Source organism: Heptranchias perlo, chromosome 40 (assembly GCF_035084215.1).
Source record: "Heptranchias perlo isolate sHepPer1 chromosome 40, sHepPer1.hap1, whole genome shotgun sequence".
NCBI classification, from domain to species: domain Eukaryota; kingdom Metazoa; phylum Chordata; class Chondrichthyes; order Hexanchiformes; family Hexanchidae; genus Heptranchias; species Heptranchias perlo.
In genome coordinates this window covers 3,290,318-3,306,563 of record NC_090364.1, presented here as the reverse complement: position 1 = coordinate 3,306,563, position 16,246 = coordinate 3,290,318, and the positions used below count along the sequence as shown (strand labels likewise).

The 16,246-nt window shown below is 48.7% G+C and overlaps 1 protein-coding gene across 1 annotated transcript in view; it reads right to left on the bottom strand.

The window, feature by feature from the left end:
* Window positions 1–3,866: 3,866 nt before the first annotated feature.
* zgc:92360 (uncharacterized protein LOC436988 homolog) overlaps window positions 3,867–16,246 on the bottom strand; it is a 35,614-nt gene continuing 23,234 nt past the window's right edge. Inside the window, exons 7-11 of the mRNA XM_067974340.1 lie at window positions 14,805–14,888; window positions 13,865–13,927; window positions 11,061–11,132; window positions 9,624–9,855; window positions 3,867–5,889 (exon numbers count right to left, since the gene is read on the bottom strand). Coding sequence (XP_067830441.1) covers window positions 5,861–5,889; window positions 9,624–9,855; window positions 11,061–11,132; window positions 13,865–13,927; window positions 14,805–14,888 — 480 coding nt within the window. The 3' untranslated portion in view covers window positions 3,867–5,860. The remainder of the gene's footprint in view (window positions 5,890–9,623; window positions 9,856–11,060; window positions 11,133–13,864; window positions 13,928–14,804; window positions 14,889–16,246) is intronic.

Below are 16,246 nucleotides of genomic sequence, written 5' to 3'. Positions count from 1 at the left end.
CTAGGTGGTAGAGGTCGCGGGTTTGGGAGGTGCTGTCGAAGAAGCCTTGGCGAGTTGCTGCAGTGCATCCTGTGGATGGTACACACTACAGCCACTGTGCGCCGGTGGTGAAGGGAGTGAATGTTTAGGGTGGTGGATGGGGTGCCAATCAAGCGGGCTGCTTTGTCCTGGATGGTGTCGGGCTTCTTGAGTGTTGTTGGAGCTGCACTCATCCAGGCAAGTGGAGAGTATTCCATCACACTCCTGACTTGTGCCTTGTAGATGGTGGAAAGGCTTTGGGGAGTCAGGAGGTGAGTCACTCGCCACAGAATACCCAGCCTCTGACCTGCTCTTGTAGCCACAGTATTTATATGGCTGGTCCAGTTAAGTTTCTGGTCAATGGTGACCCCCAGGATTTTGATGGTGGGGAATTCGGTGATGGTAATGCTGAAGCTTTTCTTCAAAATTGTGCCTTGGGATCTTTTATGTCCACCTGAGAGGGCAGACGGGGACTCGGTTTAACCTCTCATCCGAAGGACGGCACTTCCAACAGTGCAGCACTCCCTCAGTACTGCAGAGTCAGCTTAGATTATATGCTCCAGTCTCTGGAGTGGGACTTGAACCCAGGACCTTCTGACTCAGAGGCAAGAATGCTACCACTCTCTGAACCCTGGCAATCTGACCCTCGAACCCTGGCAATCCGACCCTCGAACCCTGAAAATCCAACCCTCGAACCCTGGCAACCTTTTTCCTGAAGCCCCTCCCTATCTCTGTAACCTCCTCCAGCCCTACAACCCTGCATGATCTCTGCGCTCCTCCAATTCTGACCTCTTTCACATCCCCGATTTTAATCGCTCCACTATTGGCGGCCGTGCCTTCAGCTGCCTAGGCCCTAAGCTCTGGAATTCCCTCCCTAAATCTCTCCTCTCTACCTCTCTCTCCTCCTTTAAGACGCTCCTTAAAACCTACCTCTTTGACCAAGCCTGTCCTAATATCTCTTTATGTGGCTCAGTGTCAAATTTTGTTTGATAACCGCTCCTGTGAAGCACTTTGGGTTGTTTTATTACGTTAAAGGCACTATATAAATGCAAGTAGTTGTTGTTGTTGAGGTGGGGGGCGCCAACTCTCCAGGATTGGCCTGGAGTCTCCAGGAATTAGAGATTAATCTCCTGGACATTGCTGTGAGTGACCTTGCAGAAAAATCATAGGGGCATTACAAGAAAATCCTCTTTAAACATTATTAAAATATTGGAGATGGGAAAAAAACTGCTGTTTGACTGGAGACAGGAGGTCATGTGATGAAACTTTCAGGAATATGTCCAACCAGAGTTGGCAAACCCCAAGCATGCAGTTGCTTCCAACACTAACTGGGGTGGGGGTATGTTTGCAGGGAGGTAACCAAGTTGACAGTGACTTCAATTAAAGGAATACTTCACAGTGATTTTATAAATAGGATTGCCGCATATTTATTTGCGTCCTGGGCTGTCTGGTTTCTCTGTGGTTAGTCTAAATTGGACAGTAGAAGCTCAGTTTTCAAATTAGAAGTCCATCTTTACCCCACTTCCTCTTGTGTTCAACGATGTGGAGGTGTTTATTTATGTTTTAGGTGTTTTTGAACAGCAAAGAAAGAACTTGCATTTTCTACAGTGCCTTTCACAACCTCAGGACGTCCCAAAGCACTTTACAGCCAATGAAGTACTTCTGAAATTTAGTTACTGTTGTAATGTAGGAAACGCAGCAGCCAATTTGCGCACAGCAAGATCCCACAAACAGCAATGTGATAAATGACCAGATAATTTGGTTTTTTTTTAAGTGATGTTGGTTGAGGGATAAATATTGGCCCAGGACACCGGGGAGAACTCCCCTTTTCTTCTTCAAATAGTGTCCGTAGAATCTTTTACGTCCACCTGAGAGGGCAGGCGGGGCCTCGGTTTAACGTCTCATCCTAAAGACGGCACCTCCAACAGTGCAGCACTCCCTCAGTACCATACTGGAGTGGGCCAATATTTATCCCTCAACCAACATCACTAAAACAGATGATCTGACCATTATCACATTGCTGTTTGTGGGATCTTGCTGTGCGCAAATTGGCTGCCGCGTTTCCTACATTACAACAGTGACTACATTTTTAAAAAAGTACTTAATTGGCTGTAAAACGCTTTGGGACATCCTGAGGTTATGAAAGGCACTGAAGAAATGCAAATTCGTTCTTTCTTAAACTCTTTTCATTTCTCTGCATTTAAAGAAATTTCTGTATTTTCTTTTGAATCTTTGATTTGCGTTGACTGACAGCTGACTGATCTGAAGCCTGTCCTGTGGTGTTGCTCTACCCCTCCCCTCTACGCTTTCCTCTGTTTGAGTTTAATCGATTAACTTGCATCTCGTAACTTTGTGAATACTGATTCACTCCCTCTCAGCGTGGCTCCCCTTCCAATAAACACGCTGTCCCTGACATCAGGCTTCTGTGTCACACACCACAGCGAGCAGCTAATCAACGCATTAAACTGCCGCACAGGTTCGAAAATGATTTTTTTTTTGATTGCTTTTAATTTTTGTGCTCATCGAGGTGAGGGAATCGACAGTTTTCCATCCCAACCACCCAGTGCCAGCATCGAGCACTCCCTGGCCAAGTATAACACGTACTCCTCCAATTCTGGCCGCTTGTGCATCCCCGATTTTCATCGCTCCACTATTGGCGGCCGTGCCTTCAGCTGCCTAGGCCCTAAGCTCTGGAATTCCCTCCCTAAACCTCTCCGCCTCTCTCTCCTCCTTTAAGAGGCTCCTTAAAACCTACCTCTGACCAAGCACCTGTCCTAATATCTCCTTGTGTGGCTCGGTGTCAAATTTTGTTTGATAATCGCTCCTGTGATGCGCCTTGGGACGTTTTACTACGTTAAAGGCGCTATATAAATGCAAGTTGTCAATTGCAGCTGTAGTACATTGTCTGAGTGGCCAATCTTCAAGTCCAATCCTAGATGTTGCGTTCTGGAAGGCTTCACAGGAGAGCCCGATCCTGTCCTCACCTGACTAACAACAGCAAACACAGCACAGGCTGACCCAGGAATTTCGGGTCTGCATGAGTTCAAACTAACCCTTTGATGCCTTACCAATTGGACTGTTGGCGGAGCTCGCCTCTGATCTGTTATTTCTGATCTTTTATTTGCGATCTCAGGACGTCCCAAAGCGTTTTACAGCCAATGAAGTACTTTTGAAGTGCAGTCACTGTTGTAATGTAGGAAACGCAGCAGCCAAATTGCGCACAGCAAGATCCCACCAACAGCAATGTGATAAATGATCAGATAATCTGTTTTATTGATGTTGGTTGAGGGATAAATATCGGCCAGGACACCGGGGAGAACTCCCCTGCTCTTCTTCGAAATAGTGGCCGTGGGATCGTTTATGTCCACCTGAGAGGGTCAGACGGGGTCTTGGTAACATTACATATCATAGCATGACAATCTGCTGCATTGACGATCTAGGAACAGGAGGAGGCCATTCAGCCCCTCGAGCCTGTTCCGCCATTCAATTAGATCATGGTTTATCAGTATCTTAACTCCACCGACCCGCAATGGTTCCATAACCCTTAATACCCTCACCCAACAAAAAATCTACCAATCTCAGTTTTGAAATTTTTAATTGACCCCCAGCCTCTACAGCTTTTTGGGAGAAGAGAGTTCCAGATTCCCACTCCCCTTTGTGTGATGAAGTGCTTCCTGACATCACCCCTGAACGGCCAAGCTCTAATTTTAAGGTTATGTCCTCTTGTTCTGGACTCTCTCACCAGAGGAAATAGTTTCTCTCTATCTACCCTATCAAATCCTTTAATCATCTTCAACACAATATATCATGGAGATTGTCCAATTTTATATTTTGACATGAAACCAGTGTTTAATTGCACTTTGTCTTTTTTTATTGAACATTCGGAATATTGTGGTGAAACATTTAATGTGGCTAATCACAAGAATGAGGAGGGTTCACCATGCTGTCAGCGGCACTTCCCCTGGTTGTGGCCTCCGTGTGACTGACACATGCCTACAGACTCTGGCGGGGTCAACTGTGAGGTGTCCATCTATCTGCCTGAAGGACCTCTCCTTTTCCAAGGGCTGCACCAATCTCTAACTCAAATGGGAATTCTCATTTATTTCACTTTTGTACTTCTGGATGTCACACTGATCAAGATGAGGGCTGTCAGTGCTGAGGAACGGAACACTTTCCTGTTTCAGGGACCCAGTGTTGGCACTCTCAGGTTGGGTAGAACACTGTTAGATACAGAGTAAAGCTCCCTCTACACTGTCCCATCAAACACTCCCAGGGCAGGTACAGGGTTAGATACAGAGTAAAGCTCCCTCTACACTGTCCCATCAAACACTCCCAGGGCAGGTACAGGGTTAGATACAGAGTAAAGCTCCCTCTACACTGTCCCATCAAACACTCCCAGGGCAGGTACAGGGTTAGATACAGAGTAAAGCTCCCTCTACACTGTCCCATCAAACACTCCCAGGGCAGGTACAGGGTTAGATACAGAGTAAAGCTCCCTCTACACTGTCCCATCAAACACTCCCAGGGCAGGTACAGGGTTAGATACAGAGTAAAGCTCCCTCTACACTGCCCCATCAAACACTCCCAGGGCAGGTACAGGGTTAGATACAGAGTAAAGCTCCCTCTACACTGTCCCATCAAACACTCACAGGGCAGGTACAGGGTTAGATACAGAGTAAAGCTCCCTCTACACTGTCCCATCAAACACTCCCAGGGCAGGTACAGCAGGGGTTAGTTACAGAGTAAAGCTCCCTCTACACTGTCCCATCAAACACTCCCAGGGCAGGTACAGCACAGGTTAGATACAGAGTAAAGCTCCCTCTACACTGTCCCATCAAACACTCCCAGGGCAGGTATAGGGTTAGATACAGAGTAAAGCTCCCTCTACACTGCCCCATCAAACACTCCCAGGGCAGGTACAGGGTTAGATACAGAGTAAAGCTCCCTCTACACTGTCCCATCAAACACTCACAGGGCAGGTACAGGGTTAGATACAGAGTAAAGCTCCCTCTACACTGTCCCATCAAACACTCCCAGGGCAGGTACAGCACGGGTTAGATACAGAGTAAAGCTCCCTCTACACTGTCCCATCAAACACTCCCAGGGCAGGTACAGGGTTAGATACAGAGTAAAGCTCCCTCTACACTGCCCCATCAAACACTCCCAGGGCAGGTACAGGGTTAGATACAGAGTAAAGCTCCCTCTACACTGTCCCATCAAACACTCACAGGGCAGGTACAGGGTTAGATACAGAGTAAAGCTCCCTCTACACTCTCCCATCAATGCACCTCAGATCCAGCCTCTAAAGAATGCCCCTTTACTGTTCCAGTATGACATTTTTCAATTTCCCACCGCATCTATTCTCCAGTTTCTCTAAATTAATCTCATTGGACACAAAATTCTGCTCAGAATGCTGATTTTAGTGCTCCCAGCACGTGAAGCTCCTCTCCTGGTGTGTGAATCTGGAGTTTCCACCCTTTAATGTCCCTTTTTCAAACCAGCTGATTATTGAGCAACCACTTCAAAACCCAGGTGGTTAGTCACCTTAGCTTAGTCAGTGATAGAAAACACTCAGCACTCGCCCAATGATTTGTGTCCTGCATCTGTTCTGGAACGTTCTCAAAGATCAGCCACAAGTTTACGAAGCCGAGACCCCAGGAGAATTGGTGACTACTTTCATCAGAAATAATTGGGGTCGTTGGTGTGCCGGGGTGGGGTGGGGGTCGGGGTTTTGCGGGGGGGGTTCTGGGACTGTTACACCTTCCAGCAGCATCTCTATGGCATTGTGTTGTATTTATCTGTGAAGGCCAGGTCAGAGGTTGGAGGTCAGCTTGATGGCGGTTTATCGTTTGTGCTTGAAATAGGCTTCCACTGAAAGAGAGGAAAGAAAATAAATTAACTAAATCTAGGAAGAAATATACACAGGGCAAGTGAGTAGCCCTGTAATTCACTTTTTTGCTTCGATTTTCCTTCTCCCCTCTCCGGCCTGTCTCCTCTCCTCGAGGTTTAATCTGTACAACAATAACCTAACTAGCAGCAGTCAGCACGGAATCAGATGGAGGAGTTTCCGCCTGACCGACCTCCCCGGCTCCTTCCGGGAAGCGACAAGTGGACTATGGGAAGTCCCATGAAGCTCGGCTTCCAGAAGGCTTCCGATAAAGTTCCACATGAAAGGCTGTTAATTAAACTCAAAGCTGTGGGGATTCAGGGTAAATCTCGGGAATGGATAAGAAAGTGGCTGGAAGATAGAAGACAGTGAGTACTCGTTAGAGCAATTATGCCAGGATGGGGGTGGGGGTGTGTGGGGGCGGGGGACGTTCAGTGCAGGGACCACCACTGTTTCTAATTTACATCATTCACCCGGATTCAGGTACTCAACGCGAAATGGACAAATTTGCAAATGACACCAAACTCGGAGGGGGTGGGATTGAAGGAGGCAGCTCATAAATTATACCATGAGTTGAACAAAATATATAAACGGCCAGAACAATGGCAGATCAAATTTAATACAAACAGGTGTGAAGAATTGCACACATGAAACAAAAATGAACAACACGCATACTCCATGAATGGTGTTGAACTAACCAAGGATGAAGGTGAAAGAGACCCTCAAGTCTTAGTAGACTCAACATGTCCAATCAATGCACAGCAGCAATCAACAAAGCTAATAGGACGTTGAGCAGTGGAACGCAAGTCATGACCAAACTGGACAGGGCTTTGGTCAGACCCTCCTCGAGCACTGGGTCCAGTTCTGGTCAGACCCTCCTCGAGCACTGGGTCCAGTTCTGGTCAGACCTTCCTCGAGTACTGGGTCCAGTTCTGGTCAGACCTTCCTCGAGTACTGGGTCCAGTTCTGGTCAGACCCTCCTCGAGTACTGGGTCCAGTTCTGGTCAGACCTTCCTCGAGTACTGGGTCCAGTTCTGGTCAGACCCTCCTCGAGTACTGGGTCCAGTTCTGGTCAGACCCTCCTCGAGCACTGGGTCCAGTTCTGGTCAGACCTTCCTCGAGTACTGGGTCCAGTTCTGGTCAGACCCTCCTCGAGTACTGGGTCCAGTTCTGGTCAGACCCTCCTCGAGTACTGGGTCCAGTTCTGGTCAGACCCTCCTCGAGTACTGGGTCCAGTTCTGGTCAGACCCTCCTCGAGTACTGGGTCCAGTTCTGGTCAGACCCTCCTCGAGTACTGGGTCCAGTTCTGGTCAGACCCTCCTCGAGCACTGGGTCCAGTTCTGGTCAGACCCTCCTCGAGCACTGGGTCCAGTTCTGGTCAGACCCTCCTCGAGTACTGGGTCCAGTTCTGGTCACTGAGAGACAGAAGGGAGACATTCGAGCACTGGGAGGCCGAACAGAGAAGAATCACAAGGCTCGGTTCCCAGTGTCAGGGGTCTGAGTTACGAGGAGAGACTTGGACTCTTCAACCTGAAGAGGAGGCACCAGAGAGGTGGTAGTTAAGGGAACGGAAAAGGTAAATCTGGAAGATGACTTTAAGGTGAATAGCGAGAATGGACAAGGAGATACAGGTGCAAACTAGTATAAGATAAATTTAAGACTGATATTGGGAAATTCTCCTTTCACATAGAAAGACATCAACACTTGGTAAAGACATTGGTGCCAAAAAAAACAGGAATTATTTAAGAAACAAGTAGATGTTACAATGAGGGCACTGTTGGATCGCTCTGGTTGGATGGACTAAGATGGGCCGAATGGCCTTTCCTCATCAGTAACTGTCTTGTGATCTTGTAGAATTCACTCTGGGAGTTTACAGTGCTGTCTGACTCCCTCAACTGGAAACTCTAAAGATATTTCTGGAATACTCTGGGTCATGAGGTGCAGTGCAGGCTGGCTGACTTTTTTTGTGGGGAGTGGGAGGGGTCACAATCTCCAGCTTCCTCAATTGCTGACATTAAATTAAAAACTTTGGTCTGAATGCAGAGTTTCTCAGAATTTCGGGGAATGGGGGGGGGGGGGGGGAGGGGCTGTGATGACCTCAGCACATCCTGAGTTAACACTTAAGCTCGTTTACTTACCAGTAAAACAGGCCGAGACGGTCACCAGTAAAAGGGAACCGGGCCTCGCCCCAAACACAAAACCAACAGCAAATCTTTTTTGTCAAGAGCAACTTCAAAGGATTTTAAGGTCGCCCATTGAATTGGTGAAACCGCATTGAAGATGTGAAGTTGGTGTTGGTGCAAGGAGACAGGGTGTGATTATGGGGCCCAGGGGTGTGATTATGGGGCCCAGGGGTGTGTTTATGGGGCCCAGGGGTGTGATTATGGGGCCCAGGGGTGTGATTATGGGGCCCAGGGGTGATTATGGGGCCCAGGGGTGTGATTATGGGGCCCAGGGGTGTGATTATGGGGCCCAGGGGTGTGATTATGGGGCCCAGGGGTGTGATTATGGGGCCCAGGGGTGTGATTATGGGGCCCAGGGGTGTGATTATGGGGCCCAGGGGTGATTATGGGGCCCAGGGGTGTGATTATGGGGCCCAGGGGTGTGATTATGGGGCCCAGGGGTGTGATTATGGGGCCCAGGGGTGTGATTATGGGGCCCAGGGGTGTGATTATGGGGCCCAGGGGTGTGATTATGGGGCCCAGGGGTGTGATTATGGGGCCCAGGGGTGTGATTATGGGGCCCAGGGGTGTGATTATGGGGCCCAGGGGTGTGATTATGGGGCCCAGGGGTGTGATTATGGGGCCCAGGGGTGTGATTATGGGGCCCAGGGGTGTGATTATGGGGCCCAGGGGTGTGATTATGGGGCCCAGGGGTGTGATTATGGGGCCCAGGGGTGTGATTATGGGGCCCAGGGGTGTGATTATGGGGCCCAGGGGTGTGATTATGGGGCCCAGGGGTGTGATTATGGGGCCCAGGGGTGTGATTATGGGGCCCAGGGGTGTGATTATGGGGCCCAGGGGTGTGATTATGGGGCCCAGGGGTGTGATTATGGGGCCCAGGGGTGTGATTATGGAGCCCAGGGGTGTGATTATGGGGCCCAGGGGTGTGATTATGGAGCCCAGGGGTGTGATTATGGGGCCCAGGGGTGTGATTATGGGGCCCAGGGGTGTGATTATGGGGCCCAGGGGTGTGATTATGGGGCCCAGGGGTGTGATTATGGGGCCCAGGGGTGTGATTATGGGGCCCAGGGGTGTGATTATGGGGCCCAGGGGTGTGATTATGGGGCCCAGGGGTGTGATTATGGGGCCCAGGGGTGTGATTATGGGGCCCAGGGGTGTGATTATGGGGCCCAGGGGTGTGATTATGGGGCCCAGGGGTGATTATGGGGCCCAGGGGTGTGATTATGGGGCCCAGGGGTGTGATTATGGGGCCCAGGGGTGTGATTATGGGGCCCAGGGGTGTGATTATGGGGCCCAGGGGTGTGATATGGGGCCCAGTGATGGGGAGACCAACATAAAGACAAATAGTGGAAATGCCTTAGAAAAGCAGCAGAGTCTTGACATCATCTGCAAAAGACGATAATCTTCCTGTTCCATGTGGCTACAGTGAGGGAGCGCCAATAGGATTGTTAAGATACAGAGTAGACCTCCAAAGTCATAGCAATGAATAAATGGCCAACTGAAGCTGGGGGCTTGGGGGGAGGGGAGATTCCTACTTGTGTATTCCTGGGGTGACATCTGTTGACTCATCACTCCGCTGAACACTGTCATCCAATCCCGCTGCTCTCTTTCTGTCTCGCACGTGAACAGGAAGTCCCTCTCTGGTGTTACTATGGTGATGCCGTACTGCCAGTTCCAGTTGCCCTGGGCATTGGAGGGCAGGCCCGCTTTGACCTGGTAGCCGTTGTCATTGCTTCCAATGAAGACTTCGCCCTTGGCAAACGCATCCTGCGGAGATAACAAGCACAGCGGCACTTTGATACCTCTTAAAAGTGGGGCTGGGGACGCTCAGCAGTTAGCACGTTATCTTTGAAAGAGCTATCCAATTAGTCCCACTCCCCCTGCTCTTTCCCCACAGCCCTGCAAATTTTTCCTTTTCAAGTATTTATCCAATTCCCTTTTGAAAGTTATTATTGAATCTGCTTCCACCGCCCTTTCAGGCAGCGCATTCCAGATCATAACAACTCGCTGTGTAAAAAAAATTCTCCTCATCTCCCCCTCTGGTTCTTTTGCCAATTATCTTAAATCTGTGTCCTTTGGTTACCGACCCTCCTGCCACTGGAAACAGTTTCTCTCTATTTACGCTATCAAAACCCCTCATTTTTGAACACCTCTATTAAATCTCTCCAAGGCCTTGACATCCTTGCTAAATTTAATGTGTTGCCCCAGAATTGGCCACATTACTCCAGTATCAGGCTGGGTCCTCAGCGCAGCTCCTGGCCTCACACAGCAATACACGGAGGCTTCTGCAAAATGACATGACACTAAACTGAGCCAAAATGCACAAGGCAGGAAACTACGTAACATCCTGTTTAATACAGGAACCAAACTCCAGCCTCAAGCTCATTATTTGCCTCACTCGCCGTTCGAATTACCGTAAAAACTCGCTCAAGTTTCTCAATTTGCCCGCTTACGTAGAATTAAAAAGAATTCTACAGCACAGGAACAGGCCATTCGGCCCAACTGGTCGATGCCGGTGTTTATATTCCACACGAGCCTCCTCCCACTCTGATTACCTCTACCCCCACATCCCGCTACACCGTCCCAACAATATGGCTGCCTCACAAAGATTGCCCCCAACTGCGCCAACTCATTCCCCGCACCAGCCATCTTGTGGCCACCCTGTGTGAGTTTCGCAATTTAGTGTCAGATCAGTAAATTTGTGCAGTGGGTCCCATACAACAATGACTTGCATTAATACAGCACCTCTGGCTTAGTAAAATGGTCCCACTAAGGGCTGGAATGATAGCGCTCCAAAATCTTTCACACAAGACCCTTCTAGTCAGGAGACAGTGAGAGAGTGTGTGAGAAAGAGAGAAACATAGAGACCGAGACAGAGAGAGAGGCAGTGTGAGAGAGAGAAGGAGAGAGAGAAGAGACCTTCATCCTGCCACCCTGGGCTAGGTTTGAGCTCCGTTTCTTCTTGTACGTACCAGGGGATCCTTGTAATACATCAGACGCCGGTGATCGAGTGTAAACCATCGTTTCTTGAATCCTTCGGTTTGCTTTGGGCAAGAAAAAGTGAGAGATTACTTCAGCTTCATAGCTTAATTTATCAGTGTTTGACACGTGTTGGTACATTTGTAGGTGTTGCTTACACAGGAAGTACAGTCTCACACACTGATGGAGTGTCTTTGCTGATATTAGGAATTGGTGCTTCACTGGTACTCAAATCTAGCCCAGGGTGGAGGATCAGGGTTGGGAGCCCTGGGGTGTTACCACGAGGAATTATCTTCTCTGTCCGAGCAGTGAAAATTATACCAGCCTCTGAGTCAGAAGGTCGTGGGTTCAACTCCCACTCCAGAGACTTGAGCACATAATCCAGGCCGACACTCCCAGTGCCAGTACTGAGGGAGTGCTGCACTGTCGGAGGTGCCGTCTTTCAGATGAGATGTTAAACCGAGGCCCCGACTGCCCTCTCAGGTGGACGTAAAAGATCCTACAGCAGTATTCGAAGAAGAGCAGGGGAGTTCTCCCGGATGTCCTGGCCAATATTTATCCCTCAACCATCACCTTAAAAAAAACCAACAGATTATCTGGTCATTATCTCAGTGCTGTTTGTGGGATCTTGCTGTGCGCAAATTGGCTGCCGCGTTTTCCACATTACAACAGTGACTGCACTTCATTGTCAAAGTACCTCATTGGCTGTAAAGTGCTTTGGGACGTCCTGTGGTTGTGAAAGGCGCTATATAAATGCAAGTTCTTCTCTTCTGGTACTTGTGTCACACTTGCATATGGTGTAAAATCCCGAGCAGTAACTGCAGACTGTTGCAGGTTTTTTTTTTACAACTCGCACTAAGGTCAGGAATGAGCGAAACGAGCCAGGACACATCACAAAAGGGGTGGACCAAACCCTAGGAAGGGTTAGGGGCAGGGGCTGAAAAGGTGGGTTTTTCAGGAGACTTTTTGGAAGGGATGGGGGGAGAGATACAACAAGGTGGGAAAGTAATCCAGAGTGTGGAGACAAGAAGGCTTCCCAGTCACTGGTGGTGCAGAGAGAGGGGGCGTTTGAGGAATTACATCGAGTTACGTTGAAACTACAGCAGAGAAACAGGCCATTCGGCCCATCTGGTCTATGCCGGTGTTTATGCTCCACACGAGCCTCCTCCCTCCCGAATTCATCTAACCCCAGCCGGATATCCTTCTATTCCTTTCTCCCTCATGTGTTTATCGAGCTTCCCCTTAAATCCATCTATGTTATTCGCCTCAGCTACTCCTTGTGGGAGCGAGTTCCACATTCTCACCACTCTCTGGGTAAAGAAGTTTCTCCTGAATTCCCTAATGGATTTATTAGCGACTGTTTTATATTTATGATCTCTAGTTTTGGACTCACCCACAAGTGCAAACATTTTCTCTACGTCTACCCTGTAGAAGTCTGTCAGTTTTAAGCTTGTACGTTATGTAAGTGCACATGGACCTAGCAGAGGGAGCTAGTCACGGAGCTGACGCTGATATTCATTGAGCAAGTGTCCTCTGGTCAACGTGTTGTTGACGTGAAAGGAATTTGAAAGGAATTTTCTTCAGGACCCAGTTGCACGTGCAACACTCAGTTTTGTGTGCGTGAGAATCTGTATCGATCGGCTGTGTTCACCAATAGTTGTGCAAGCTCATGAGTGTATCTTCTGAATTTCACCAACGCGCAACATCAAGCCCCAGCTGACCAGGTGTGTGCCCGAGTTGGATTGACTGACTGTAGAGTTCTCTCCCTCCCTCTGACACAACGTAATACCTGACCCAGCCTCTGGCATGGGGCCCACCTAACCCCTGCCCTTGGAGAAGGGGTATAGTTTGGAAAGGATTCTTAAGGAGAGTTGAAGTTATATAGCCCCATGGCACATTGCTTAATCGAATCTAGGCTCTTCACTCAATGAACAACTTTGAAGTGCGGTGACTGTTGTCATGTAGATGAACGCTGCAGCCATTTTGCGCACAGTAAGATCTCAGAAACAGCAATGTGACAAATGACTGGTGACCTGTTTTTGGTGGTGTTGGTTGTAGAAAGAATTTGGTCACTATCCCAGGAAAACTCCCCGCTCTTCGAATAGAGGCATTGGATCATTAACACCGACATCAATGGGCAGAGGCAGCTGTGGGTGATGACAGGAAGTGGCTCCCATTGGTGAAAGGTGATCCCCCATTGGTGAAAGGTGATCCCCCATTGGTGAAAGAAGATCCCCCATCGGTGAAAGATGGCCCCCATTGGTGAAAGGAGGTTCCCCCATCGGTGAAAGGAGGTTCCCCCATTGGTGAAAGATGGCCCCCAGTGGTGAAAGAAGGTTCCCATAGGTGAAAAAAGGCCCCCATTGGTGAAAGAAGGTTCCCATTGGTGAAAAAAGGCCCCCATTGGTGAAAGAAGGTTCCCATCGGTGAAAAAAGGCCCCCATTGGTGAAAGAAGGTTCCCATTGGTGAAAGGAGGTTCCCCCATTGGTGAAAGAAGGTTCCCATTGGTGAAAAAAGGCCCCCATTGGTGAAAAAAGGCCCCCATTGGTGAAAAAAGGTTCCCCATTGCTGAAAGGAGCCTTCCCCCAGTTCTCCATCTGAACTGTGAATTTCCAAAGGAAAAACTCTGCCTCCAATCGCAACAGAAAATGTGAACTGAAACCAATCTGAATAATTGGCGTCGCTGAGCGTCCTCATGTTCTGCCCTCCTGTTACTGGGCGGGGTGGGCGTGTGCAATAGTTCAGAGCCATTTTGCAGCTGTGGCTTTGAATGAAGAGGAGTTATGGGCCTCTTACCTTGGGTCCAGTCTTTTCCATGTAACCTTCCTTCAGGAAATTCCTGGTCAGCTTGTGCTTGAGCTGTGAATGGAAACATCATCTAGTAATAAATGAATCAAATATTAACACGCACCTGAGACTGAGACCTGCTGTATGTTCCGAAAAAGATATCCAATTTTAATTTCCTCCGTGTCAATATGTGTTACATTCCATTCCACACCCCTGGCCACTGCCTCGGGCTGAATCAGACTAATTACATTGAATCTACAGCACAGAAATAGGCCATTCGGCCCATCTGGTGTGTGCTGGTGTTTATGCTCCACAAGAGCCTCCTCCCACTCTAATTACCTCTTCCCAACCTGCCTCCCCCCCCATCCCTCTATTCCCTTCTCCCCCATGTATGCATCAAGCCTCCCCTTAAATACATCGAATCTTACACCAGGTTATAGTCCAACAGTTTTATTTGAAAATCACAAGCTTTCGGAGCTTTCCTCCTTCGTCAGGTGAGTGAGGGACGAAGGAGGTAAGCTCCGAAAGCTTGTGATTTTCAAATAAAACTGTTGGACTATAACCTGGTGTTGTAAGACTCCTTACATTTGTCCACCCCAGTCCATCACCGGCATCTCCACATCTTAAATACATCGATACTATCTGCTTCAACCATTCCACGTGGTTCCACATCTCACCACTCTCTGGGCACACTCACATGCATGCACGTGCCCGTATATACTCATGCGCACGCACAGACACACGCACGCACATACGTACACACGCACGCACGCACACGCGACACTGAGCAGCCGGTTCGGGACTCATTTCCAAAGAGGTTGAAGAAGGCAGCGTGCCTCAGTGGTACACGAGTTGCACACTAAGCCCAAAGCTGCCGGCTGGAATCGGAACATTCTGGGTTGAAATTTCAGCCCTCGGACGCTCCGTTAGTCGAACGGTCCTCACTTACCTCGTGGTCACTCGCCCCTGGGAAAGCAACTTTCAAATAATGGAACTGGACGGCACGAATGGCATTGAACCAGTCTACGATTTCCTGCGGGGATAAGAAATAGGTGTATTGAGAATAGGCCTCAGGCTCTGAATGTTGTGCTAATGACACCGTGTTACTCAGGTACACTACTCTTTATTGGCTACCTTAAATTTTACACTACATCGACCAATCACTAGGCCCCCGATTGTTGCCATGGCTACTGAGACTATAACAACAAGACTTGCCCAGACTTTACTGATTCCATCATGGCCCCCTCCTGTGGGTGGCGGGGTATGGAAGTGATAAAGCGGACTGGTGAAATGAGACCATGGTCTTGTTGAGGTTTGGGACCAGGGTAAAAAGAAAGAACTTGCATTTATATAGCACCTTTCGCGACCGCAGGACGTCCCAAAACGCTTTACAGCCAATGAAGTAAGTTTGAAGTGTAGTCACTGTTGTAATGTAGGAAATATGGCAGCCAATTTATGCTCATCACGGTCCCACAATGCGATAAAGACTAGATAATCTGTTTGAGGGATAAATATTGGCCAGGACACCAGGAAGAAATCCCCTGTTCTTCTTCAAAATAGCACCATGGGATCTTTTATGTCCACCCGAGAGGGCAGACGGGACCTCGGTTTAACGTCTCATTCGAGAGACGGCACCTCCGACAGTGCAGCACTCCCTCAGTACTTGAACCCATGAACTTCTGACTCAGAGGCGAGAGTGCAACCCACCGAGCCACGGCTGACAGCGAAAGGGTTTGCGTGGTCTTTGAAAGCGGGGCAAGGTATGTAACAGATTTAATTAATTTGTCCTTATTTGGTACAGCCCTGAGAAAACAAAATGCAGGTTTGAGTTGGCGAAGGTCACAGTCCACTCCAGAAACTGTTCTTAGACGATTTCCGTGAGGTAAAAGGTATTGAAAAAATAAAAACCTAACCTGCAAAAGCCTCTCTGCTTGAACAGAATATTTTGTCAGAGTCTGTGCTGGTCCTTTGTGTTTAAGCTTTGTTTCTCTATTATAAGTTTGATGGAGGATGGTTGTGGATTCTAATGAGCTTATTAGGAACAAATTGGGACATTTCACTTAGCACGGAAATGTGCTCATTAAGCAGTTTAGTCTGACACAGGTATTAAATTGCTTATGAAAAACGAGTAACAGGAAAAGACCCTCTGGTCCATCCAGCCTGTCCCACACAATATATGTATCACAGTATATACCCTCCCCGTCCCACCCGAAACCGTGCGATCCCCTGGGAGAGGCGAAAAACCAGATAAAAACCCAGGACAATTCGGGGAGGGGATAAATCTGGGAAATTCATCTCTGCCCCCGCCTTTGGCGATTGAAACCAGACCAGGAGACCACTCCGGCCCTGATTAACATTACCCGGCACCTCCCTCTTGTACGAGGTGATCTC